Below are 27820 nucleotides of genomic sequence, written 5' to 3'. Positions count from 1 at the left end.
AATACAAAAAATTAGTTGGGTGTGGTGGCGGGCACCTGTAGTCCCAGCTACTCCGGAGGCTGAGGCAGGAGAATGGTGTGAACCCGGGAGGCGGAGCTTGCAGTGAGCCGAGATCACGCCACTGCACTCCAGCCTGGGGGACAGAGCAAAACTGTCTCAAAAAAAAAAAAAAAGAAAAAAAAAGGAATAAAAAACATTAGTGTATCTACTGCTTTGAACATATTGAACATAACCAGACTAGAACTCTATACTCCGTTGAAACCATGAATCTATCTCTGACAAAAGCAGAGAAGAAAGCAAACTTAATTTAGTTCACATACAACTTAATTTGCATCACAAAAATGAGAAAAACTGCTGTCACCGAACACTCTCGGAGGACATTATTTTACCCAGTTTCCCTCCCTCATCCAGTAGCCACAATCCTCCTCCAAAAAAATTCCTCCAGGCAGCTGCGGGGCTTCCACTGGTGCTGTTTTGCACCTAGAAAGAGGGTTTTCAAAACACAGTAGTTCTTGACCATCTCAGGGGGAAGGTAAAGTTTACCTAACAAATAACAAAGAAACAGCGATTGGCTGGACTTCATATAAGGTCTCTGGGCTTTTAAATGATTTTCAGAGAGGTGGTAGCAAAAATGTTTTGTAAGTCATAGAGTTTGAAGAGATGGAAACATGACCCAGGATGAGTGAGAATGAGGGAGATCTTGACACACAATCTGAACTATGTTAAACATGTGCTAGGTAAACACCCAGGGAGGCACGGCCAGTCACCAGGGCCCTGGGCCACAAAGGGCAATGGCCTTGAAGCCGTAATTGCTACTGTGTGACAAGAATGAAAATTATACCACAGCTACGCCAGAAACAATGCATGTGCCACTTCCCCTTTCAAAGTGGGGACATTCTCAAGTCGATTTAAGCAAGAAAGAGAGACAGAACCAAAGAATCTCTTTTCTTTCTTTCTTTTTTTTTTTTCTTTTGAGACAGAGTCTAGCTCTGTTGCCCAGGCTGGAGTGCAATGGCGCGATCTCGGCTCACTGCAACCTCTGCCTCCCAGGTTCAAGCGATTCTCCTGCCTCAGCCTCCCAAGTAGCTGGGATTACAGGCGCACGCCACCACCCCCAGCTAATTTTTGTATTTTTTCGTAGAGATGGGGTTTCACCCTGTTGGCCAGGCTGGTCTCGAACTCCTGCCCTCTCTGCCCACCTCGACCTCCCAAGGTGTTGGGATTACAGGTGTGAGCCATGGTGCCCAGTCTCTTTCCTGCTTCTCTAAGGTATGCCATTTAAAAATGAAATATGACCGGGCATGGTGGCTCATGCCTGTAATCCCAGCTCTCTTGGAGGCCAAGGAGGGGATATCACCTGAGGTCAGGAGTTCGACATCAGCCCCCGCCTCTACTAAAAATACAAAAAATTAGCTGGGCGTGGCGGCACACGCCTGTAATCCCAGCTACTTGGGAGGCTGAGGCGAAATTGCTCAAACTTGGGAGGCGGAGGTTGTAGTGAGCCAAGATCACACCACTGCACTCCAGCCTGGGCGCCAGAGTGAGACCATCTCAAAAAAAAAAAGAAAAAAGAAAAAGGAAACACACTTTGAAGTATATATACACAATGGCATGGTTAAATCTAGCTTAGTAACAAATGCAGCACTTCGCATAGCTCTCATTTTTGTGGTGAGAGTACTTAACATCCACTCCTCTTGCATTTCCAAGAATATGTCATGTTGTACATGATAAATACATGCACTGTTATCTGTCAGTTAAAAAAACAAAAACAAAAACCACAGGCTGTGGCAGCTCACGCCTGTAATCCTAGCACTTTGGGAGGCTGAGGTGGGAGGATCACCTGAGTCCAGGACTTCAAGACCAGCCTGGGCAACATAGCGAGATGCCACAAAATTTTTTTTTTTTTTTTTTTTTTTTTGAGAAACAGTCTTGTTCTGTCGCCCAGGCTGGAGTGCAGTGGTGCAATCTCGGCTCACTGCAACCTCCACCTCCTGGGTTCACGCCATTCTCCTGCCTCAGCCTCCTGACTAGCTGGGACTACAGGCGCACGCCACCATGCCCGGCTAATTTTCTGTATTTTTAGTAGAGCCGGGGTTTCACCGTGTTAGCCAGGATGGTCTCAATCTCCTGACCTCGTGATCTGCCCGCCTCAGCCTCCCAAAGAGCTGGGATTACAGGTGTGAGCCACCGCACCCGGCCCAAAAAATTTTTAAAAACTAGCCAGACATGGAGGCACATGCCTGTAGTCCCAGCTACTTGGGAGTTTGTGGCAGGAGGATTATTTGAGCCCAGGAGTTCGAGGCTGTAGTGAGCTATGATTATGCTATTGCACTCCAGTCTGGGCAACAGAGTGAGACCCTGTCTCTAAAAAGAAAAAAAAAATTTTTAAGTAAAATCACATACTAATTTCAGAAGAAAACAAAAATGAAATAAGCTATACAAAACCAAAACAAAGTAACGTTTACAAAAATGAAATGTATTTTTTTTTTATTATTATTATTATTATTATACTTTAGGTTTTATGGTACATGTGCGCAATGTGCAGGTAAGTTACATATGTATACATGTGCCATGCTGGTGCGCTGCACCCACCAAAAATGAAATGTATTATGCCTGCCAGCTGTTTGCTCTTTTTTGCTCTAGACCAAACACATCTTCATTTTTTTTTTTTCTCTCAGAAAGGCTTGTTGACCTACAGAAATAGCAAACTACTGATAAAGCGTAAACCCTGACTCAGTCCAAACAACATCCGAGATGCTCAAATTTTCCAAACTCTTTATAATTTGGAATGTTAACCCAAACATCCAAGCCTGGAAGCATTCGCATATGCAAAGGGTGTATAACACTGATGGAAAGTTTGCCATATGTCAGACACTTCTGTGATGCATCTTACACAGATTACCTCACAGAAACCCCAACTAGCCCTTATTCCCATTTTAAAGATGGGAAGAGGGAAACTTAGTGAAGTTACACGGCTAACAGGTGGTGGAACTGGGACCAGAACCCAGCTGCCCAGCTGGGATCTGAGCTCAAGCCTGCGCTCCTGACACGTTTTTTCTTTCTTTTTTTTTTTTTTAAGACAGAGTCTTGCTCTGTCGCCGGCTGGAGTGCAGTGGCCCGATTGTGTCTCACTGCAACTTCCACCTCCCAAGTTCAAGTGATTCCCCTGCCTCAGCCTCCAGAGTAGCTGGGACTACAGGCGCCAGCCACCATGCCCGGCTAATTTAGTATTTTAGTAGAGATGCGGTTTCACCATGTTGGCCAGGATGGTCTTAATCTCCTGACCTCGTGATCCACCCGCCTTGGCCTCCCAAAGTGCTGGGATTACAGGCTTGAGCCACCGCGCCCGGCCGCTCCTGACACTTCTTACAGCTGGAGGATTAATCATTCACTCAGACACCTGCAAAACTCATCCCTTGGCCACTGGGCTGTCTATACTGTCCTGAACTCTCTCTCTGGTCAATGGGAAGAGAACGGGGCCCTTCAAAGCTACTGGCTGGAGCTTCACCTCCGCGAAAACAAGGCAAAGGGGGAAAAGTTGTGTTGGCCGCTTCGCTTCCGTGGTAAAACTTTAAGAATGTTTTTTAACCCTGTGGTCCAGGCTTTAATCTCAACAGAGCAAGAGATAAGGGGCAGATAGCTGCAGCAAAACACTCAAGTGATAGTCGAATTAACGCAGGAACAGAAAACCAAATACCGCACTTTCCCACTTGTAAGAGGAGCTAAACCTTGGGTACTCAAGGACACAAAGAAGGCAACAGAAACTGGGCTCTACTAGAGCGGGGAGGGAAGGAGGAGGTCAAGGGTTGAAACAGTATTGGGTACTATGCTCAGTACCTGGGTGACGAGATCAGTCACACCCCAAACCTCAGCATCACGCAATATATCCAGGTAACAAACCTGTATATGTACCCCCTCAATCTAAAATAAAAGTTGAAATTTAAAAACGTAAAACAAAACGAAACATACAAGGACCAGGGGAAAGCTTCTCGTTCCCGTCCGCAATGAAAGCACCGAGTTCTTATACAAGAAACTAAAATCCATGGCACAGATAGTTCTCACGGTTTTGCACCCAAACTCTCCCTGCTAGGGAGGGCTGTCTGCTCCGGGGTGTGAGGGTTCTCCCGGGAGGCCTGAAATACGACGGTGCTGGGTATTGTGGTGGGTTCCATTCCACTCCTGGTCCTGCCCCGGGCGCTCCTGAACGAGGAGCAGAGGCTGGGGCCCGAGTGACCCTTCCTCTCCTCTCCTGGAGGAGAGTAAGCTGCAGCACCCCAGGACTAGCTGGGGCTCGGACGGAGCCGGCGGGCATCGTCTGCACCTCTGCACCCTGCAATCGCCGCCTAGAGCCTCCATGCATTGAAGGAGCAGCCTGCACCCCAGCACCCGTTCGCCTGCCTGGAAAAGTCCCCCAGTAGCCGGTGGAAGGCCTGAGGCAGCCCTGGGGGTCCCGCGCCCCAGGCCACCCCCTGAAGAGAACGAAGGCCCCCTTCTGAGCCCCGTTTTCCTCGGGACCGCCCCGCCGCCGTCCTCACCTCGGACCGATCGCCCGCAGGCCGCTCTCCGCCAGCTCCTCTGCCACTCTCGCAGCCGCCTCCGACGCCTCCGCCCAGCCTACGCGGATCCACAGTAGCTAGCAGCTGGGAGCCGGAAGTGGGAAGCCGCGCGAAGACAGTAGCGCATGCGCGATCCCGCCTCGGAGGCGGGGCAGAGGGCGTGACCCGGAAGGAGGCGTGCCCTTGAGGGCGGGGCGCTCCCGGGGACCTGGGTTTGCTGCTCCCCGAGCCGTGGGCAGGGGGCGTCGGCTCGGCCTTGAGAGGGGCGCGGGCACCTAAGTGGGAGGGTGCTCACGGCGAGGGTGAGGGCGACTTTTGAGGGGCGGGTCAGCGGGGTTGGGGGGCTTTTTGAAGGAGATCAATGCGAGCCTGGCTGTCAGTAGGGCCGGGGGCTCTGAGGGGACAGCTGGGTTGCAGGGATCCAGAGGGAGAGCAGCAGGGTTAGGTGGGCGTTTTGTGGGGTTAACGGAAGCCTGGGTGATTAGCGGGGCTGGGGAGGGAGTTCTGAGGAAGACAGCGGGTTGGAGAATCTCAAGGGGGGTACAGCACAGTTAGGGGGACCCTGAGGGAGGACAGCAGGGTTGGGGGACCCAGAGGGAGGACAGCGGAGTTGGGGGACCCCGAGGGAGGATAGCGGGGTTAAGGGGACCCCAAGGGAGGACAGTGGAGCTGGGGGTGTTTTGGAAGAATCAACGGATGCCTGGAGGGGTTGTCAGTGGGCTCCTACGGGCTCGTTAGGATTGGAGGTACCTAAGAGGGGCACCCCCAGTGGTGGGGAGTCTTAGCGGGGAGAGTCCAAGAAATGGAGAGGGCAGGGTCTGTCACCTGAGAAAAAAGAAGCAGCATCAAGGAGTGGTGGGGGGATCACTTCAGCCCAGGAGTTCAGGACCACCAGTCTGGGCAACATAGCGAGACCCCATCTCTACAAAACATTTTTTAAAATGAGCAGGGCATGGAGGCGCCTGCCTGTGGTCCCAACTCCTCCAGAGGCTGAGGTGGGAGGATGACTTGAGCCTGGGAGGTCCAGGCTGCAGTGAGCTATGATCATGCCACTGCACTCCAGCCTGGGCAACAGAGCAAGACTGTCTCAAAACAACAACAAAAAAGAGGCAGCATAGACTTCAGAAAGGCGGGTCTGGGAAAAATGAATCATATACCTCTCCAGTGGTCTCAGACACCCCAACATACCAGCAGATCCCCTAAACACAGGCACCCAGGCAGGTGCCATCAGATACCCAAAACAGGCTTCCAGGTAACCCCCAAATATGTCAGACACTCCACATAGGTCCAGCAGATACCCCCAAACACATACTAGATAACCCTAATACAGATGCTGTCAGATGCCCTCAAACAGGTGCTGAGAGTCTGAAACACATACCATACCCTCCCCCATCCACTTCCACACAGGTGCTATTTGGCAGATGTGGATAGGCCAGATGTTTCCCCCAGCACCAGCACCTCTCAGTTGCCATCAGACACCCCAGTCTTGAGGCTGCCTGTCTAATCCAAGTCCCCCCACAGGGGAGGCAGTTGAACAGTAACCAGGAGTCGAGCAGAGCAGCTCTCACCAAGGTTGGCTGGTCAGCCAGGCCCAGAAGATCTCCCCGTGGCCAGGCAAGACGGCTCATGCCTGTAATCGTAACACTTTGGGAGTCCAAGGAGGGAGGATCACTTGAGTCCAGGAGCTTTGAGATCAGCCTGGGAAACCTCGCATGACCCAGTCTCTGTTTTAGAAAAAAAGATTTCCCCAAACCCAATCACTTCAAAACATGCACAATATGTTGTTGAGAGTCCCCAGTTCAGAAGTTGGAGGGTCGTGCCCCCAGAGGGACTAGCCTTCAGTTCAAGTCCAACCTTCGTGGTCCAGAGGAAGGGAGCATGTTCAGGGAATTGGATGTCCCAGAAATGCAAGACGTAATTCACCAGGCACCCTACTGCAGCTGAGGTCAGAAACCCTAACACGGGTGTTTATGAGGGCTCAATGGATGGGCAGCTGTTCCTTCTCTGAGTAGCTGTGGCTTTTGGACTTAGGGGCATGAACCTTATTTTTTCTTTTTTTCTTTTTCCTTTTTTTTTTTTTTTTTTGAGACAGGATCTCACTCTGTCACTCAGGCTGGAAGTGCAGTGGCACAATAATAGCTCATTGCAGCTTCCATTTCCTGGGCTCAAGTCATCCTCCCACCTCAGCCTCCCGAGTAGCTGGGACCACAGGCACGCACCACCACGTCTGGCTAATTTTTTTGTAGAGACAGGGTTTCACCATGTTGCCTAGGTTGGTCTCGAACTCCTGAGCTCAAGTGATCTGCCCGCCTGGGCCTCCTATGATGCCGGGACTGTAGGCGTGAGCCATCATGCCTGGCCTTTGAACCTTATTTCTTTCTTTTTCTTTTTCTCTCTTTCTTTTTTTTATTTATTTCTTGAGACAGAGTCTTACTCTGTCACCCAGGCTGCAGTGCAGTGGCACCATCTCGGCTCACTGCAGCCTCCACCTCCTGGGTTCAAGTGATCCTCCTGCCTCAGCCTCTCGAGTGCTGGAATTACAGGTATGCACCACCAAGCCTGGCTAATTTTTGTGTGTGTGTTTTTTTAGTAGAGTCAGGGTTTCACCATGTTGGCCAGACTGGTCTTGAACTCCTGACCTTAAGTGATCCTCCCACCCCGGCCTCCCAAGGTGCTGGGATTATAGGCATGAGCCACTGGGTCTGGCCATGAACCTTATTTCTATAGCTATCTTGGTTATAGGAACCTTCAGGTGGACACAGCCCTCCCCTAAACATAGAAACCAACTTTCTCAGAGACAATTAGGAAGGAGAAACGTCTCCCATCTTTCTTTTATCCATCCAATCATTCTGCATTTATGAGTCTTTTTTTTTTTTTTGAGACGGAGTCTCACTCTGTTGCCCAGGCTGGAGTGCAGCGGGGCGATCTTGGCTCACTGCAAACTCTGCCTCCCAGGTTGAAGCAATTCTCCTGCCTCAGCCGCCCGAGCAGCTGGGATTACAGGCGCCCGCCACCACACCTGGCTAATTTTTGTATTTTTTGTAGAGATGGGGTTTTACCATGTTGGCCAGGCTGGTCTTGAACTCCTGATCTTAGGTGATCTGCCTGCCTCAGCCTCCCAAAGTGCTGGGATTACAGGCGTGAGCCACCACACCCGGCCTCATTTATGAGTCTTTAGCATGGGCCAAGGGCTCTAAGAGCTAAGGAGATGCAAGGAGCTTAGGCCCAGAGCAGGGTTTTCTCAGTCTTGGCACCTTTGACAATTAGGGCTGGATAGTTCTCGGTGGTGGTGGCAGGGGTGGTCTCCTATGCATTGGAGGGTGTTGAGCAGCATCCCTGGTCTCTACCTTCTAGATGCCAGTGGCTCCCCTGGTCCTGAAAAAAATGCCTCCAGATGTTTCCTTGGCTGAGAGCAACTGGCCTAAGAGACATTCAGACACTTATCCAGCCTAATTCTGACTTCCTGGAGGAAGTGGGCCTGGACTTTGTCTTAAAAGGATGAGTAAGAGTTAGGTGGGAGAGGGAGTTCCAGGAACAGCGCTGGATGACCAAGGCACAGCGTATGTGTATGATGTGTGTGAACATCCATGAGACTTCAGGGTGGCTGGGCCGTGGAGTCTGGAGAACCCGAGTAGTGGGAGAGAAGCGTGGAGGGATAGGTGGGGCCAAATCATAAATAGCCTCAAAGGTCAAGTCCAGGAACAGGACTGTCTGGCATGGTGTCCGTTCTCTGAAAAGCATCCCGACTTTATCATGGAGACCCACCTTCTCTAATTACCTGGAGTGTGACTCATTCTCTGTTCTGTTTGTTTAACTTACTGTGAGGCTGTTTCCTCCATGGGACAGACTGTCACGTCTGGCTTTGAATACCTTTAAAAGCAGGTAGGCCTGTGGGGAGTTATACCTTGGGAGGACCTTTCTCAGCCTGCTGAGAATGAGACATGGGTGTTCTGGCCCCTGCTTGCCTCCTGACACAGGTGGGGAGGGGTTTGTGGTCAGAGAACGGGGTTAGGGTCTGTGATTTATTTTTTTATTTTTATTTTATTTATTTATTTTTTTGAGACAGAGTCTCACTCTGTCAACGGGCTGGAGTACAGCCGTGTGATCTCAGCTCACTGCAACCTCTGCTTCCCGGGTTCAAGTGATTCTCCTGCCTCAGTCTCCCGAGTAGCTGGGACTACAGGCGCACACCACCACGCCCAGCTAATTTTTGTATTTTTAGTAGAGACGGGGTTTCACCGTGTTGGCCAGGATGGTCTTGATCTCCTGACCTCGTGATCTTCCCTCCTCAGCCTCCCAAAGTGCTAGGATTATAGGTGTGAGCCACCACACCTGGCTGGGTCTGTGATTTATTATTATTTTTATTTGTTTTTGCAGCTTTGCAGAGGCAAGCGTCTATGATTTAAATGCTAGCTTTGCCTCTTACTGGCTGAAAGACTTTAGATGACAATAACAAAAAATGAAGAGGATGATGATGATGATGATACAAGATGCCATTGCCCGTATGTACCAGACATCATGCTAAGTGAGTGCTACCCACATCATTTTTCTTTCTTTTCTTTTCTTTTTTTTTTGATACAGAGTCTCGCTCTGTCGCCCAGGCTGGAGTGCAGTGGCGCAATCTCGGCTCGCTGCAACCTCCACCTCTTGGGTTCAAGGGATCCTCCCACCTCAGCCTCCTGAGTAGCTGCAATTACAGGCATGTGCCACCATGCCCCGCTAATTGTTTTGTGTTTTTAATGGAGATGGGGTCTCACCATGTTGGCCAGGCTGGTCTCAAACTCCTGACCTCAAGTGATCCTCCCACCTTGGTCTCACAAAGTGCTGGGATTATAGGCATGAGCCACCACGCTCAGCCTTTACCCACATTATTTCTTTTTTTCTTTTTAGGAACAGGGTCTTGCTCTGTGGCACAGGCTAGAGGGCAGTGGCAGATCATAGCTAACTGTAGCTTTAAACACCTGGGCTCAAGCAATGCTCCCACCTCAGCCTCCTGAGTAGCTAGGATTATAGGCCAGTGCCACCACACTTGGCTAACTTTTAAACATTTTTTTTGTAGAGACGAGGGTCTCACTATATTGCCCAGACTCCTGAACTCAAGGGATCCTCCTGCCTCAGCCTCCCAAAGCGCTGAGATTACAGGCGTGAGCTTCCGCACCCAGCCCCACATCATTTCTTTCACACAAACTCAAATCTTTCTTGACCTCAAACGGTTGTCCTGCACATCAAAATCAAATGATGTCTCCAGGAGAAAAAGCTTAATTCCCACCACTCTGAGAGTGGGCTGGATGTCATGACTTGTGGGCAGATCGCTTGAAGTCAGGAGTTCGAGACCAGCCTGGCCAACATGGTGAAACCCCGTCTCTACTAAAAATACAAAAAATTAGCCAGGCATGGAGGCATGCATCTGTAATCCCAGCTACTCGGGAGGCTGAGACAGGAGAATAGCTTGAACCCAGGAGGTGGAGGTTGCAGTGAGTCGAGATTGTGCCACTGCACTCCAGCCTGGGCGACAGAGCAAGGCTCTGTCTCAAAAAATAAATAAGTAAATAATAAAAATAAATAAATAAATAAATAAAGATAATGTAGGGTGGATGCAGTGGCTCACACCTGTAATCCCAGCACTTTGGGAGGCTGAGGTGGGTGGATCGCTTGAACCCAGGGGTTCAAGACCAGCTTGGGCAACATGATGAAACCCTGTTTCTACAAAAAAAAAAAAAAATATATATATATATATATATATATCCTGGTATGATGGCATGCGCCTCTAGTCCCAGCTACTTGGGAGGCTGGGGTGGGAGGATTGCTTGAGCCTGGGAGGCGGAGGTTGCAGTGAACCAAGATCGTGCCACTGCACTCCAGCCTGGGCAACAGAGCGAGACTCTGTCTCAAAAAAAAAAAAAAAAAATTAGCCAGATGTGGTGGTACGAGACTGTAGTCCCTGCTACTCGGGAGGCTGAAGTGGGAGGATCTCTTGAGCCCAAGAAGTTGAGGCTGCAGTAAGCTGTGATCGTGCCACTGCACTCCAGCCTGGGCAACAGAGTGAGACTCTGTCTCAAAAAAATTAAAAATAACATGAGGAGAAGCTGGGGAGGAGGGCTTAAAGGGACTCTCTCTGCTTTCTTTGTACTTTCCTGTAATATAAAATTAAAAGTATATTTTTTAAAAATCAAAGGGCAGGCCAGGCGCGGTGGCTCACGCCTGTAATCCTAGCATTTTGGAAAGCTGAGGGGGGTGGATCACCTGAGGTCAGGAGTTTGAGACCAGCCTGGCCAACATGGTGAAACCCCATCTCTACTAAAAATACAAAAATTAGCTGGGCGTGGTGGCGCATGCGTGCAATCCCAGCTACTCAGGAGGCTGAGGCAGGAGAATGGCTTGAACCTGGGAGGCGGAGGTTGCAGTGAGCTGGGATGGTGCCAACTGCTCTCCAGCCTGGGTGACAGAGCAAAACTCCATCTGAAAATAAATAAATAAAAATAAAAGGGCATCATATGCCAATGGATTGGTGATCGGGGGCTCAGGCTGTGAGTTCAAACCCTGACTTGAGCAAAAACTTAACTTCTTTGGGACTCGGTTCCCTCATCTGTGAAAAAGAGAAAGTGCTAGTGTCTACAGAGTTACAAAGCTGAATGTGGAAATCGGTTTAGAGCACTTACAGACCAGGCTCGGTAGTTCATACCAGTAATCCCAGCACTTTGGGAGGCATAGGTGGGAGGATCACCTGAGGGCAGGAGTTCGAGACCAGCCTGGACAACATAGCAAGGCCCTGTCTCTGTTTTAAAAAAATCTAAATAAAAACAAAATAAAGCACTTACAGTGTTTGGGATAGTGTAAGTGCACCGTATGGTAATGCTAACCATTGTTATTATTTGTGCAAAGTCTTCTGTGATTATAAAGTGACATTCAGGAAATTAGACGCTGTTGGAACTCTCATTGCTCAAGGTCATTTTTGTAAGGGGTTTATTGATTTGCAGGACATGATAAGCCACTAGCCTTGCTTGCTACCAGATAACCTCATTCAGGGGTTGGCAAACTTACTTTGTAATGCTGCAAACGCAACTCTGCCAACCAAAAATGTAGCTTGAGCCAGGCACGGTGGCTCATGCCTATAATCCAAGCACTTTGGGGGGCTGAGGTGGGTGTATCACTTGAGGTCAGGAGTTTGAGACCAGCCTGGCCAACATGGTGAAACCCCGTCTCTACTAAAAAAAATTAGCCAGGCATGGTGGCAGGTAACTGTAATCCCAGCCACTCGGGAGGCTAAGGTGTGAGAATCGCTTGAACCTGGGAGGCCGAGGCTCCAGTGAGCCGACATCACGCCACTGCACTCCAGCTTGGGCGACAGAGCGAGATTCTGTCTCAGAACAAAACAAAACAAAAAACAAAGATGTAGCTTGGGAACAACCGAAGGTGATACATAAATGAACAGGTGAGCTGTCCTGCCACAAAACCTTATTTGCAGACTGTAAAATGCAAATTTCATAGAACAGTTGTGTGTCACCAAATATTTGTTTTCAACCATTTACAAATGTAAAAAACCCACACCATTCTTAGCTTTCAGCATATACAAACAAACAAAAAACTCAAAAAACAAAAAACAGCGCTGGGCGCGGTGGCTCACGCCTATAATCCCAGCACTTTGGGAGGCTGAGGCTGGCGGATCACGAGGTCAGGAGATAGAGATTATCCTGGTTAACATGGTGAAACCCTGTCTCTACTGAAAATACAAAAAATTAGCCGGGTGTGGTGGCGGGCGCCTGTAGTCCCAGCTACTCAGAAGGCTGAGGCAGGAGAATGGCATGAACCAGGAAGGCGGAGCTTGCAGTGAGCCGAGATCAGCCACTGCACTCCAGCCTGGGCGACAGAGTGAGAATCCGTCTCAAAACAAACAAACAACAACAACAAAAAAAACAGGTGATGGACTGCAGTTTGCCAGTCCCTGACTTAAAAAATTGTTGCCAAACTTTTTCAAGGTCACATGTTCTGTTTGGAGATCTGATGAAAACCCTAGCTGCTCTGCTCCTCCAGAAAAATGCAGAGACACAGCAGATGTGGCATACAACTTCAGGGGGACTGAAAGCTCATAAGGAGGTGCTGGACGCTGTCCCGCCCAAATCCCCAGCTGGAAGGCAGGAATTATCTTTGCAGTGCCCCAAGTGGAGAAGGGATCTGAAGCAGCGATGGAAACTTCCAGGCTCACACAGGGGCCACTGAAGCCTGTCTGCCCTGAGAAGAGTCTAGGTGGAGGCGGGATTTGCAGACAGCAAGCTCAGCTATCGAGTGACAAGTGACAGGGTCCTCTGAGCAATGGCTCAGATGGGGGCAGGCATGCACATTTGTGTGACCTGCAGCAGGTTCCGACAGACCTCTCCTACCTCCACTTCAAGCACACTGGCCTTTCTGCTACCCGGGGCACATTCCTGCCCTGGGACCTTTCCACCTACGACCTGGAATACTCTTCCCTACATATCCACAGGGCCCTTTTCCCACCTCCTCCACATCTGGATTCCAATGTCACCAATTCGGAGAGGCTATCCCTGGACACTTGAGGGAGAGCCGTGGTCCTCACCTGGGGGTGACTGCGTTCCTACCCTGCCACTAGAGGACATGCAGCAACTTGGTCATCATAGCTAGAGGTGCTCCTGCCACCAAGAGGGTGAAGGCGATGGATGCTTTTCAACCTCCTCCCAGGCACAGGGCAGCCCCACACCACAGCCCCAAATGTCAGTAGTGCTGAGGTTGACACACTCTGTAATCACTCTGTCTCCTTTTCTAACTTCATGTTTTTCCTTTGTCTTTTTTCTTTTTTTTTTTTTTTTTGAGACAGAGTCTCACTCTCGCCCAGGCTGGAGTGCAGTGGTGCAATCTCAGCTCATTGCAATCTCCACCTCCCAGGCTCAAGCAATCCTCCCACTTCAGCCTCCGGAGTAGCTGGGACTACAGGTATGCACCACCATGCCCAGCTATTTTTTTTTTTTGAGATGGAGTTTTGCTCTTGTTGCCCAGGCTGGAGTGCAGTGGTGCGATCTTGGCTCACTGCAACCTTCGCCTCCCGGGTTCAAGCGATTCTCCTGCCTCCGCCTCCCAAGTAGCTGGGATTACAGGCATGTGTCACTATGCCCGGCAAATTTTTGTATTTTTAGTAGATATGGGGTTTCACCGTGTTGACCAGGCTGGTCTTGAACTCCTGACCTCAAGTGATCCGCCTGCCTCGGCCTCCCAAAGTGCTGGGATTATAGGCGTGAGCCACTGCACCCGGCCGGGAAACACTTTTGATTGTTCCAACTGGAGGGAGTGGGGGTTGCTATTGGCATTGAGTGGGTCTAAAGGTCAAAGATGCCAGTCAGCATCCTGCAATGCATAGGAGGGGCCCCCATGATAGAAAATGATTGGGTCCCAAATAGGTCAATAGTGTTGAGTCTGTGAAACCTGCTTGCCAGCAGCAATGAGCAAACTAATGGTTCTTGTTAAAATCAGATTTCTGTTTCAGTCCATCTGGGATGAGACCTGGGATTTGGCATTAAAAGTTCCCAGTTGGGTCAGGTGCAGTGGTTCATACCTGTAATCCCAGCACTTTGGGAGGCTGAGGTGGGAGGATCACTTGAGCTGGGGATTTCAAGACCAGCCTGGGCAACATGGAGAAACCCCATCTCTACAAAAAATTAGCCAGGTATTTGTGGCACGTGCCTGTAGTCCCAGCTACTTGGGAGGCTGAGGTGGGAGGATCAGTTAAGCCTGGAAGGCAGAGGTTGCAGTAAATTGAGATTGCACCACTGCACTCCAGCCTGGTGACAGAGCCAGACCCTATCTTAAGAAAAAAAAAAAAGGTCCCAGGTGGGCCAGCCATGGTGGCTCATGCCTATAATCCCAGCACTTTGGGAGGCCGACATGGTGAAACCCTGTTTCTACTAAAAATACAAAAATTAGCTGGGCATGGTGGCAGGTGCCTGTAATCCCAGCTACTTGAGAGGCTGGGGCAGGAGAATCGCTTGAACCTGGGAGGTGAAAGTTGCAGTGAGCTATAATCGTGCCACTGCACTCCAGCCTGGGTGACAGAGTGGGACTCCATCTCAAAATAATAATAATAATAATAATAATAATAATAATAATAATAATGATAATAATGAAGTTCCCAGATGACGGTGATGCTCTAAGTCAGTGGGCCACATGGACATAGAAGACCTTGGGTGACCCCAAATCAGAGTTTAAAGACCTCAGGATTTTTCTGAGAAGCAAAGCAAAAGCAGGAACAGAAACAAATGGAGAATGATAAGGAACCAGCAATCACAGAAGGAAGTGCATGGTTCAGCTCAGCCTGGAGCTGTTCAAGGAACGGCATCGGAGAGCAGCCTCCCGGCGCCTGCTCTGTGCAGTCTTGGTTCTAGACCTCTGGCTTTACTCTTCCAACTTCCAACCTCCTACCTGCCCCTTGCATCTGATGCCTAAGATAGATTGAGCACAGCTCATCCCCTGCAGAAGGGAACAAGGTGCCAGGGAAAAGAGGGAGTCACCTGCTGTCCCAAATTAAGGACTTCAACACACTGACTTTGTTGGTGCACTGAAGATTTGGCAAAGGCTGGGTGCAGTGGCTTACACCTGTAATTCCAGCACTCTGGGAGGCTGAGGCGGGAGGATCACTTGAGTCCAGGAGTTTGAAAGCAGCCTGGGCAATATAGTGAGACCTTGTCTCTACAAAAATAAGTTAATAAATTAGCCAAGCATGATGGTGCACACCTGTAGACCCAGCTACTCAGGAGGAGGTGGGAGGATTGCTTGAACCCAGGAGGCAGAGGCTGCAGTGTGCTGAGATCATACCATTGCACTCCAGCCTGGGCAACAGAGTGAGATCCTGTCGAAAAAAAAAAAAAAGATTTTGCCAAAAGCTCATGCCAGCCTCTGCTGAGGACAGCTCATGGGTCACAGAGCTGGATGGGGATTGCCTAACAGAGGAAGAGCTCAAAGAGGAACATCCTTGACACCACTAGCCACCAACAGCTACCCCCAGCCCCATAGCCAGCAATGGCACTACAGAAAGAGAAGAAAACAAGAAAGAAGGAAAATTCCCACGCCTGAAGCAGGTAAAGCCAACAAATGCAAAACCTGCAAGGCGGTTTGCTCAGAGGCACTTGCCCCAGGGGTGGAGATGTTCTCTCACTGCACGGTCTAAGCCCATCCAGGATCTGTTTGCCCATCTCATTCACCCATTGATTCCTGTCTGGAGGCAATTCTGCCCCCCAGGAGACTTTTGGCCATGTCTGGAGACATTTTTGGTTGTTGCAACTGGAGGCAGGAGGTGGTTACTACCAGCACTTAGAGGGTGGAGGCCAGGGATGCTACTAAATATCCTACCATGCACAGGATAGCCCCTTAGAACAAAGAATTACCTGGACCCAAATGTTGACAACGCTAAGGTCCAGAAACTGTGAACTAGCCTGAGTTCTGCCAGCCACAGACTGCAGTTTGGATTCTTGGCTACAAACGGCACACGCATCTTTTCTAACACGCAGTTGCCACCACCTCCTCTTCTTCATTCCCTTCAAAGTGGCGCTTATTTGCAAAAAGACAAAGTTCTAAATCCCAGCAATGACCAGAGCCATCTCTTTCTGGGAGTCTCTTGAATCCAGTACTTTTTCTCGAGTAGAGACTCTTCCCCTCACAACCCTGCAACCACCAAGTGCCCCAGGAAGCAGAAAACGACCTGTTACGGATAAAATTGTATGCCCCTCCCCCCAATCAAATTCATATGTTGCAATCCTACTCCCCCACTTCTGTCCTTTAGGATGTAACCTTATTTGAAAATAGAGTCTTTGCGGATGTAAATAAGCTAAGATGAGGACACACTGGAGTCTGGTGGGCCCCTAATCCAATATGGCTGGTATCCTTATAGAAAGGGGAAACTGGGACATAGACAGGGCCATGTGAGGCTAAGGGATGAAGCCAGGAGAGATGCCTGGAATGGATCATTTCCTGGCACCTTCTTATGAAGCTTAGCCCTTGATCTCAGACTTTAAGCCTCCAGAACTGCAAGGGAATACATCTCTGATGGTTAAGCCACCTGGTGCGTGGTACTTTGTCATGACAGCCCTAGCAAACTCATACACGGCTCAAGTCCAGATGCTGCAGGAGGATTCCCACAATTGCAAATCTGAGACTTAAAGGGACTGTTGCCAGTCCCGAATTAGCCCAAGGGTCCCTGTGCCCAGGGACTGATCCCTGGTTCTCTCCAGGGAGCCGCTGAGGAGAGGGCAAAACAGAACGAGGATGCACACATCAAAAGATACCCCAGGACTATGATTGAAAGGACGTGAAGAAGAGAAATTGGCTGCCCTCCAGGCAGATGGATTGGGCCACCAGACTTACCTGAGCTCAAGAAGGGTTTGCCACACAGGGGGCAGCTGGAGGGGCTGGAGAAGGTCCCTTGCACCAGCTGGTGCCCATTGACACACTCCCGCCTCTCTCGTGCATCCTGGCCCTTGTCCTTTAGATGTGCTGGGCTCTTCCCCTGGATGGGACAGAGGTGGGTCTCAGGATGCCATCTGCAGGCGCTGGCCTTCTTATATACTGTGTACCCAGCCCACCACCAGCCTCAATCACAGGGCTCCCGGGCTAAGGGCAGCATGCCAAGCTGGGGAAGGCAGAGGAGGGCCCCCGTGGCTCAGCTCCCCTTACCTTCTCCTTCTGCCTGGTCACTCGACTGCGGAGGCAGCTCAGCCTGCGCTTCACACTGGTACTCTTGTCACTCTTCTCATTCTTGCCAGCACCGTCCTCGCTCCTGGGGGACAAGAGGGAAGGTCCACTAGAGGGGGCCAGGGGCCATTCTGAGGCAGCCCTGTGGGTTGCTTCAGGAATCCACCTGGAACCTGTCTCCCTGTGGCCTCCTGGTCCTGCCTTACCCCTTCCCTGGCCCTTGACTTCCTCCTTCCCTTCCTCCTTCCCTGTCTTCCTTATTCACTCAGCAAACATGGATGAATGTTTGCAAAGTTCTGGGAGCTTTGGGGACTGGGTTTGCAGAGGGAAATGCAACGTGATCTCAGGTTTGAGGTCCCTCAATGCCTGGGCTGGGAATTTCAGCTCTGTTCACTTGTGATTTCTCCCTCTAATTCACGCCCCCCACCCCCACCCGGTATCTAATTGGCCTTTATTTATTTATTTATTTTGTTATTTTTTTTTGAGGCAGAGTCTCACTCTGTCACCCAGGCTGGAGTGCAGTGGTGCAATCTCGGCTCACTGCAGCCTTTGCCTCCAGGTTCAAGCGATTCTCATGCCTCAGCCTCCCGAGTAGCTGGGACCACAGGTGTGTGCCACTGTGCCCAGCTGATTGTTTTGTATTTTTAGTAGAGGCAGGGTTTCACCGTGTTGGCCAGGCTCAGGTGATCCGTCCGCCTCAGCCTCCCAAAATGCTGAGATTACAAGGCATGAGCCACCGCGCCCGATCCTAATTGGTCTTTAAATCCTGCTCATTCTTCTGTCTCCTCCCCCACCCCAAACTCCATCCCCAGATCACTGGCGTGGTTTCCTGGATTTCAGGCACACCCTCATTTAATAAATAGTAGGTCAGTGACATATAAGGCAGACATGATTCCTGCTCTGGTAGGATCTATTTCCTGGGCGGAGATGCCATTCCTCCAGTCTGTGCCCCCAGATCCCAGTCCAAGTGGCTTCTGGAACTTTGTAAATATCCATAAATGTTTGTTGAGTGAATGAGTGAGTGAGAGAGGGAGGGAGGAAAGGAGGGAGAGAGAGGGATTCAGGGACCTCCAGCCCTGTCTGTGGTCCTCATTCTGTCCACATCCTATCACCAGAACTGATGATGCTCGAAGGCCTCACTGCTCTTTTTATTTTTATTTATTTATTTATTTATTTATTTATTTATTTTTGAGACGGAGTTTCACTCTGTCGCCCAGGCTGGAGTGCAAGGGCACGATCTTGGCTCACTGCAACCTCCGCCTCCTGGGTTCAAGTGATTCTCCTGCCTCAGCCTCCTGAGTAGCTGGGATTACAGGCACCCGCCACCAAGTATGGCTAATTTTTGTATTTTTAGTAGAGACCGAGTTTCACCATGTTGGCCAGGCTGATCTTGAACTCCTGACCTCAGATGATCCACCCTCCTCGGCCTCCCAAAGTGCTGGGATTATAGGCGTGAGCCACCGCGCCCGAGCCCCACTGCTGTTTAGGATAAAGTCAGCCCCTTCGTGTCGCTGAGGTGGTCTGGTCTCTGCTGATTTCTCCCACCTTCCCTCCTCCCAGCCCCACTCTGATGTCATTCCCTAAGCCTTCTAGTTCCATTTTCTTTCCTTCACCCTCATCTGCACATATTGGCAAACTCCTACTCTTCCGTCAGAACCCTGCTTACATCATCACCTCCTCCAGGAAGTCTTCCTCTGTCTTCTCAGGGTTTACCAGAGCCTCACCCCTCCCTTTCCTGCCAGCTCCCTCCATTGCCCTGATGGGGGCTCCAGCTCCTGCCCCCAGCATGGGGGGCCTGGCCCAAAGGACCATCTGTAAACACTTGTTCAAATCCAAGGCTGCCCTCCCCTGCAGCAGGTCTGTGTACTTACTCCGACAGGAATTCAAACCAGGTCAGGTTCGAGTGGGCTCCTCCGGGGCTGGCTGACATGCAAGCCCTCTGCCGGGCCCTGCAGGATCAGAGCGGACAGATACCTGGGTCGGCAGCCTCCTCTCCCACTCACCTACCCCAGTGCTACCGAGTACAGGCATGCACCAGGTACCCCGTCTAAGAGCCCACCCGTCCTTGATACTCTGGGCTTGTATATGAGACATTATGACAGGTTTTCCAGCAGAGGGCAGTAATGTGTCTTGGCTGAACAAAATCAGTGTAGCAGGAAGATTTTTTTTTTCTTTTTTAATAGAGATGGGGTCTCGCTCTGTTGCCCAGGCTGGAGTCCAGTGGTACAATCACAGCTTACCGCAGCCTCGACCTCTGGGGCTTGAGCAATCCTCCTGCCTCAGTCTCCTGAGTAGCTGGGACTATAGGCATGTGCCACCATGCCTGGCTAATTTTTAGTTTTTTTTTTAACCAAGTACTTAAATCTTACACAAATTTGTTTCTTTTGAGACGGAGTCTCACTCTGTCACCCAGGCTGGAGTGCAGTGGCGCGATCTCGGCTCACTGCAAGCTCCGCCTCCCAGGTTCACGCCATTCTCCTGACTCAGCCTCCTGAGTAGCTGGGACTACAGGCGCCCGCCACCGCACCCGGCTAATTTTTTGTATTTTTTAGTAGAGACGGGGTTTCACCATGTTAGTCAGGATGGTCTCAATCTCCCAACCTCGTGATCCGCCCGCCTCGGCCTCCCAAAGTGCTGGGATTACAGGCATGAGCCACTGCGCCCAGCCCACAATTTTTTTTTTTTTTAAACAGGGTTTTGCTCTGTTGCTCAGGCTGATGTGCAGTGGCATAATCATGGCTCATGGCAGCCTTCACTGCCTGGACTCAGCCATTCTCCTGCATCAACACCCCCACACCCCCCAGAGTAGCTGCGGACTACAGGTATGTGCCACCATACCCAGCTAAAAAAAAAAAAAAAAAAAAATATACAGACAGAGTCTCACTCTGTTGCCCAGGCTGGTCTCAAACTCCTGGGCTCAAACAATCCTCCCACCTCAGCCTCCCAAATTGCTGGGATTATAGGCATGAGCCACCTCGCCCAGCAAATTTTTAATTTTTTTTTGTAGAGACAGGGTCTCACTATCTTTCCCAAGCTGGTCTCAAACTCCTGGCCTCCAAATGATCCTCTCACCTTGGCCTCCCAAAGTGTTGGGATTACAGTGGTGTGAGCCACCACATCCAGCTACAGGAAGATTTTGTAACAGATGGCAGTGTCTTAGGCAGAAGGCACCTTTACCTGTTTGCTCCAAGGGACCCCTATGCCAGTGGCAGCCTGCTCCTCTCCAACTCTTGTCTTCTATCCTCCTCCCTCCTCTTCTGCCCCATTTTTCTTCCCTTGAACGCAGCCTTGTCTTTTTTCTATTTTTTTGAGACAGAGTTTCACTGTGTCGCCCAGGCTGGAGTGCAATGGTGCAGTCTCAGCTCACTGCATCCTCCATCTCCCGGGTTCAAGTGATTCTCCTGCCTCAGCCTCCTGAGTAGCTGGGATTACAGGCACGTGCCACCATGCCAGGCTAATTTTTGTATTTTGAGTAGAGACCAGGTTTCGGCATGTTGGCCAGGCTGGTCTCGAACTCCTGACCTCAGATGATCCGCCTGCCTTGGCCTCCCAAAGTGCTGGGATTACAGGCGTGAGCCACCGTACCCAGCCCTCACCCAGTCTTCTCTACCCCTGTCTCCCACACCTGTGCACACCCCTGCATGCTTCCTGCTTTTGTCTCCCACTTTGTTCCCCTCAAGCCTGTCCCAATTCCCACTTACCCATGGTACTGTCGAAGTTCTTGAAGCACCTGCTGGACAATTAGCCTGTGGGGGTGGAGGTGGGATTAGAACAGCCCACAGTAGCTCCAGTTTACAGACACTCTCCCCGTGACAAGCTGGGGTTGCCCAGCCAGGCCTCAGGTCCTGATGCAGACCCTACTCAAAGTCACAGTCAGCTGGGCACAGTGGCTCACGCCTGTAATCCCAGTACTTTGGGAGGCCGAGGCAGACCGGATGACCTGAGGTCAGGGGTTCAAGACCAGCCTGGCCAACATGACGAAACCCCGTCTCTACTAGAAATACAAAAATTAGCTGGGTGTGGTGGCGAGTGCCTGTAGTCCCAGTTACTCTGGAGGCTGAGTCAGGAGAATCACTTGAACCCAGGAGGCAGAGGCTGCAGTGAGCGGAGATCACACCACTGCACTCCAGCCTGGGTGACAGAGTGAGACCCTATCTCACAAAAAAAAGAAAAAAAAAAGCCACAATTGTCTCCCAAGGCTACATTGAGAACCTTTCTGAGGGGCCTGGGTCCCTCCCGCCGGGAGAAGGATGGTGTCAGAAAGAAGATGAGGTTATGCGGGGACTAGTGGGATGGTGTCTGGCCCTGGTCACTTATGGCCAGCAACACTGCACCCCGGCAGCCCTCCTCCCGCAGCCCTGACTTTGTGGCCTGTTCCCCGGGGGTCCCTCCCCCACCATGAGGCAGAAACTCACACGTGATCTGGTTCCACGTGGTCTTTTTCCATGCACTCCAGCACTGGAGGTTCCAGGCCTGGAAGAAGCCCCCCATCCCAGGAAGCACAGTTGTGAGGAGCTCTGGGACAGGACCAGCCCAGCAGAGCCCTCCCGGATGCCACCCTGGGCCCCTGCAGAACTGGAGGCCATGCAGACAGGGCCTGTACTCTCAGGCAACAGAGACAAGAAGAGGACAGAGAGCCAGGGACAAACACAGGTGTCCCCAGTGTCTCGTGAGTGCTTACAACCTACTAAGTGCTTTACGTGTTTGAGATCAGCAGACTCTCCAAGTGGCCTTAAGGAGATATGCTTATTGTCCCCCCTCCTCTTTTTTTCCTTAGACACAGTCTCGCTCTGTCACCCTGGCTGGAGTGCAATGGCTCAATCTCAGCTCACTGCAATCTCCGCCTCCTGGGTTCAAGCAATTCTCCTGTCTCAGCCTCCTGAGTAGCTGGGATTACAGGCACACACCACCATGCCTGACTAATTCTTGTATTTTTATATTTTTAGTACAGATGGGGTTTTCACCATGTTGGCCAGGGTGGTCTCGAACTCTGGACCTCAGGTGATCCACCTGCCTCGGCCTCCCAAAGTGCTAGGATTACAGGCATGAGCCGCTGCACCAGGCCTTTTTTTTTTTTTTTTTTTTCTGAGACGGTTTCACTTTGTCACCCAGAGTGGAGTGCAGTCCTGCCATCAGAACTCACTGCAGCCTTGACCTCCTGGGTTTAAGCGATCCTCCCATCTCAGCCAAAGTAGCTGGGACTACAGGTGCACACCGTCATGCCTGGCTGATTTATTTTGTATTTTTAGTAGAGACAAGGTTTCGCCATGTTGCCCAGGCTGGCCTCGAACTCCTGGGCTCAACTATTCACCTGCCTCAGCCTCCCAAAGTGCTGGGATTCCAGGTGTGAGCTGCTGCACCTCTTCTAATAGAGGAAGCCACAGAGGCTCAGAGACTTGTTATGTGTTTAGATTCCAGGTTTGTCTGATGCCACAGAGGTGCAAGATCTCAGGATAAAAATTCAGAGATAAAGAAAGAGATAAAGAAATAGAATGCCGGGCGCAGTGGTTCATGCTTGTAATCTCAGAACTTTGGGAGGTTGAGGCAGGCCGATCACTCGAGGCCAGAACTTTGAGACCAGCCTGGCCAACATGGCGAAACCCTGTGTCTACTAAAAATACAAAAATTAGCCGGGCATGGTAGTGGGTGCTTGTAGTCCCAGCTACTTGGGAGGCTGAGGCAAGAGAATTGTTTGAACCCGGGAGGCGAAGAATGCAGTGAACTGAGATTGCACCACTGCACTGCAGCCTGAGTGACAGAGCAAGACTCCATCTCAAAAAAAAAAAAAAAAAAAAAAGTCATAGAGAGAAGGGAGAATCTTGGGGACAAGGTCATTGCAATGGGGCAATCTCACACTGGCTCAAGAGCTGCAGGGAGAGGAGGAGGGACAGATGCTGGAGGTCTCTTCCTCTCTCTGGTTTCCCCCAGCGTTCTGCTCAGTCCCTGCCCAGGGGACCCTAAGCCAACTCCCTTCCCTTCCCTGGGGCCCATCTGGAGCCCCATCAAGGGGACCCTCCAGGATGAAGGATGAAACCCCAACAGGGTTTCACCATGTTGGCCAGGCTCCTCTTTCCCTGACTTGGTTTGAATGAAGGAAACTCCCAGGCTGGCTACCTTGAACAGGTGGAGTGGGCACTTCCAAAACCGGAGAGATTTCCGGAGAGCGGATCTCATAGAAGGACACAGGAACAGACCTTGACCTCACTCTTTTCTTGGGGCTGTCCCATTCCTGCAGGGAATTAAACATCTCACTAAGCTGGGAAGGCAGCCTGAACTGCAGGCAGGTTCCCTAGATTGAGGGGCCCCACCCACAGCCAGGGCCACCTCCACAGAAATGGGGTGACACATTCATCCAAGCCTCAGCCTCCAGCCACTCCCCGCAGCCATAAGACATGGGTTCAGCCACCCCCTCCCCAGCCACAGGGCTGTAGTCCTGGCCGAGGAGCCTCCAGCTCTGAGCTGGAGCCCCAGGTATCAGAGCCACAGGTTCCAACAATGGCCAGGAATTTCCCCCAGGGTCCTTTGTGATCACAGCCAAAGATGTCTCAGCCACCAGCCACAGCTCCAAGCATGCATTCCTCAGGTGTGAGCTGGGATCTCAGGTCAGAGAGAAATTCTCCTTAGCTGTATACCCCAACCATAGACACAGCTGCCCTCCAGCTGCAGGCTACACTCCAGGCAAAGATCCTCCAAGCCTGGCTGAAACTGCAAGATAAGACATCCCCCATCCCCTTGTCTCTAGCCCTTGGGTTGGAGTCATGGCCATGCATAGCCTGCCTTAGATGCTTACCCAGGGAAAACCCTTCAGGCCTGGGCTGGAATCTTAGGACCCAGAGAGGACCGAGGCATGGGCCACAGCACAAATAAGCAGCCTCCACCCTGCCATGGTGGGTAAGTGCCACCAGCCCTGGCAAGTCTCTCCTTCTTACCCACAGCACTGGCTTCTAGACCCAAAAGTGTGCTATTGTCAGGGGTGGCTGCAGGTTATACCCACTTTGCCTGGGGTCTCTGCAGGGGTCCCGCCCCCAGACAGACACCCTTGAGTCCAGGTCTTCAGCCCTCCTCCTGGCAGGTTCAAAGCAAGGCTGGCCAGTGTTCGGGGGAGACAGGGTTCCTCATCCACAGTTGCGGCATCGAGGCTGAGCCTAGTGGGAGAAGACAGGGTACTGGGGCTTCAGCAGGTCTTGCCCACCTGGCTGCTGCCCCAGGCATCTAGGGGGGCTTGAAAGAACATGCAGGGGGGCCCTTCCAGGACAGGGAAGGGTGCACAGGCCACAGAAAGGGGTCCAGACCTCCCAATATGAGAGGAGTGGGTGACAAGGGGGAGGGGATAAAGAAAGCCAGCCTGGTTAGATTTGTTGGAGCTATGTTTGCATCTCAGATAGTTTTTGCACAGACTGGTTTTCCTTTTCTTTTCCTTTCTTTCTTTTTTTTTTTTTTTGAGACAGAGTCTCACTCTGTCACCCAGGCTGGAGTGCAGTGGCACGATCTCGGCTCACTGCAACCTCTGCCTCCCAGGTTCAAGCAATTCTCCTCCTTCAACCTCCCAAGTAGCTGGGATTACAGGCACGTGCCACCATGCCCAGCTCATTTTTGTATTTTTAGTAGAGACGGGGTTTCACCATGTTAGCCAGGCTGATCTCGAACTCCTGACCTCAAGTGATCCGCCCGACTCTGCCTCCCAAAGTGCTGAGATTACAGGCGTGAGCCACTGCACCCGGCCTGAATTTCTATGTGGGATGACTTGGAAGGGGTTGAGGGACACGGGTTAGGGGTGGCTAGAGCACCCCCCACCTCTACTATTTGGTGCTGCCACTGTGGGGTGTATGGTGTCTCACACATTTCCCTTTTGATCATAACTGCATGGGTGGCTTCATGCGTATGGGTGCAAGCAGTATGCAGATCACGTTTAGGCTTATGTGCGTGGGTCTGATGGGTGCTGAGCATGGCCGTACTCTCAGCAGGTGTGCAAATTTAGGTTTTTGTGTGCTTGCAGTGTGTGCATACAGTCGATTTTTTTTCTTCCTTTTTTTTTTCAAGACAGAGTCTCGCTCTGTCGCCCAGGCTGGAGTGCAGTGGCATAATCTTAGCTCACTGCAACCTCCATCTCCCGGGTTCAAGAGATTCTCGGGCCTTACCTGTAGCTGGGACTACAGGTGTGCACTACCACACCCGGCTAATTTTTGTATTTTTAGTAGACAGGGGATTTTGTCATGTTGACCATGGCTGGTCTTGAACTCCTGACCTCAGCTGATCCACCCGCCTTGGCCTCCCAAAGTGCTGGGATTACAAGTGTGAGCCACTGCACGCGGCCTCACGTGCAGTTTTCAGTTTGGGCTCGTGCATGCTCAGTCACTTGCACAGGCTCTATGTTCATGCATGTACAAGTTAGAAGAGGGTTTTTTGGGCTGCCTCTGATGGTGCAGACACCCCTCATGGCCCTAAAGCAGGGATCCCCAACTCCTGGGCCACAGACTGGTACTAGTCTGTGACCTTTTAGAATCCAGGCTGCAAAGCAGAAGGTGAGCGCAGGCGTGTGAGCGAAGCTTCATCTACATGACTGCCTGAGCTCTGCCTCCTGTCATATGAGTGGCAGCATTAGATTATCAAAGGAGCAGGGGCCCGGCATGGTGACTCATGCCTGTCATTCCAGCACTTGGGAGGCTGAGGCAGGAGGATCCCCTGACGTCAGGAGTTTGAGACTAGTCTGGCCAACATGATAAAACTCCGTCTCTACTAAAAATACAAAAAATTAGCCGGGTGTGGTGGTGTGAGCCTGTAGCCTGGGCAACAGAGTGAGATTCTGTCTCAAAAAAAAAAAAAAAAATTCTCATAGGAGCGGGAACTGTATTGTGAACGGCACATGCAAGGGATCTAGGTTGCACACTCCTTATGATAATCTAGGCTGGGTGTGGTGGCTCACGCCTGTAATCCCAGTACTTTGGGAGGCCGAGGCAGGCGGATCATGAAGTCAGGAGTTCGAGACCAGCCTGACCAACATGGTGAAACCCCGTCTCTACTAAAAATGCAAAAATTAGCTGGGTGTGGTGGTGCGCGCCTGTAATCCCAGCTACTCGGGTATGGTGGTGTGCGCCTGTAATCCCAGCTACTTGGGAGGCTGAGGCAGGAGAATCGCTTGAACCCAGGAGGCGGAGATTGCAGTGAGCCGAGATCACGCCACTGCACTCCAGCCTGGGCAATGGAGTGAGACTCCATCTCAAAAAAACAAAACAAACAAACAAACAAAAAAACAAGAGAATCTAGTGCCTGATGATCTGTCACTGTCTCCCATCACCCCCAGAATGGACTGTCTAGGGCAGGAAAACAAGCTCGGGGCTCCCACTGATTCTACATAATGATGAATTATATAATTATTTCATTATGTATTACAATGTAATAATAATATAAATAAAGTACATGATAAATGGAATGTACTTGAATTGTCCAGAAAGTATCCCCTGTCCCCCTGGGTCTATGGAAAAATTGTTTTCCATGAAATCGGTCCCTGGTACCAAAAAGGTTGGGGACCATGGCAGGTGCAAGGGGCGGCTTGTCTTAGGACATGGCTCTGGCCGTCTGGACCTCTGCCCTGTCCCAGGGGTGCATTGTGGGAAGCAGGCAGCAGTGGGGAACTGACCTCCGCCAGCTCTCTGAGCAGCTCCGTGACCTTTCCCAGCTGCGCCGCCTTGACAGGTCTTGGGACCCTGCCAAGCTGGAGAAAAGAGAATCCCTTCCTAGTTCTTCACCGGTGAGGCGGCTGTCTGGGGTCTCCCCAGGCTGGCTGTGGGAAGGGGCCCCAAGGCCCAGGTCCTGCAGATACTCACTGCCCTGAAGGGCCCCCAAATCCAGGCTGAGGTCCTCCATACTCTCGCTGAGCCGCCTGGGAAAATCATCCTCCTGTAGGTTGGGAGGGTGAGGAGGGAGAAGAAGACATTGACCAAGGGGCAGCAAAGCCTGGGGTCTCTTGACCACAAGGTCCCTGCTCCCAACATCCGGACCCTGCCTGTCCCCCACCTGTTCCTCCTGGGCTCAGCACCCTTCTCACAGTGGGTGGGATGGATGGGAGGGAGTAGTCCCCCAGTCCCCTGTCTAACCTGGACCTTCAAGAGCTCACCCCCACAAAAGGGCCAGAAGTCTGGTCTTCCATGCCAGATTCCCCTACTTCTAGCCTTGGCAAAGCACTTCTCGTCACTGAGTTTCCATCTGATTATCTCTCTCTCTCTCTTTTTTTTTTTTTTTTTTGGTACAGTTTCTGCTCCTGTTCCTATTTCTTTTTCCTTCCCTTCTTTTGTCCTTCACTTCCCTCTTCTCCTCCCAGTCATTCTATTTGTCATTCTGTCCAGCCAGGGCACCTGCCTTTTCTTCTTGCAAAACCTCCTCTCCCACCTGGCCCATCCTGAGTCTGTCTGGTGAACTCCTATGCATCCGTCAAAACCCAGCTTGGGCATGCCCCCCAGGTTGCCTTCCTGACTCCTCAGGGTTGGTAAGGTGCCCCTCCTCTGGGCTGTCAGGATCTGCAGGACATGACTTGTCCTTTTCCAGGCATTTGTTAGGACTGTCTGCACACAGGGTTT

General features: G+C 51.1%; 2 protein-coding genes across 3 annotated transcripts in view; both read right to left on the bottom strand.

Moving 5' to 3' along the window:
* The window catches only part of LOC129020824 (rho guanine nucleotide exchange factor 18), a 74014-nt gene extending 69351 nt beyond the window's left edge, over positions 1-4663 (bottom strand). For both annotated transcript variants that reach the window (XM_054465667.2, XM_063658012.1), the window contains exon 1: positions 4536-4663. The gene's annotated coding sequence lies outside the window, so the exon portion shown is untranslated. The remainder of the gene's footprint in view (positions 1-4535) is intronic.
* LOC129020329 (rho guanine nucleotide exchange factor 18-like) overlaps positions 1-27464 on the bottom strand; it is a 41511-nt gene extending 14047 nt beyond the window's left edge. Inside the window, exons 1-9 of the mRNA XM_054464514.2 lie at positions 26884-27464; positions 24241-24391; positions 23361-23475; positions 21662-21719; positions 20948-20992; positions 19118-19195; positions 17229-17331; positions 16920-17061; positions 4536-4831 (exon numbers count right to left, since the gene is read on the bottom strand). Coding sequence (XP_054320489.2) covers positions 4536-4831; positions 16920-17061; positions 17229-17331; positions 19118-19195; positions 20948-20992; positions 21662-21719; positions 23361-23475; positions 24241-24391; positions 26884-27110 — 1215 coding nt within the window. The 5' untranslated portion in view covers positions 27111-27464. The remainder of the gene's footprint in view (positions 1-4535; positions 4832-16919; positions 17062-17228; positions 17332-19117; positions 19196-20947; positions 20993-21661; positions 21720-23360; positions 23476-24240; positions 24392-26883) is intronic.
* Between the last annotated feature and the right edge of the window lie 356 nt (positions 27465-27820).

The sequence above is a fragment of the Pongo pygmaeus genome, chromosome 20 (genome assembly GCF_028885625.2).
Source record: "Pongo pygmaeus isolate AG05252 chromosome 20, NHGRI_mPonPyg2-v2.0_pri, whole genome shotgun sequence".
In the NCBI taxonomy this organism is placed as follows: domain Eukaryota; kingdom Metazoa; phylum Chordata; class Mammalia; order Primates; family Hominidae; genus Pongo; species Pongo pygmaeus.
Note: the sequence above shows the minus strand (reverse complement) of the source record. Positions and strands in the feature narration are given on the sequence as shown.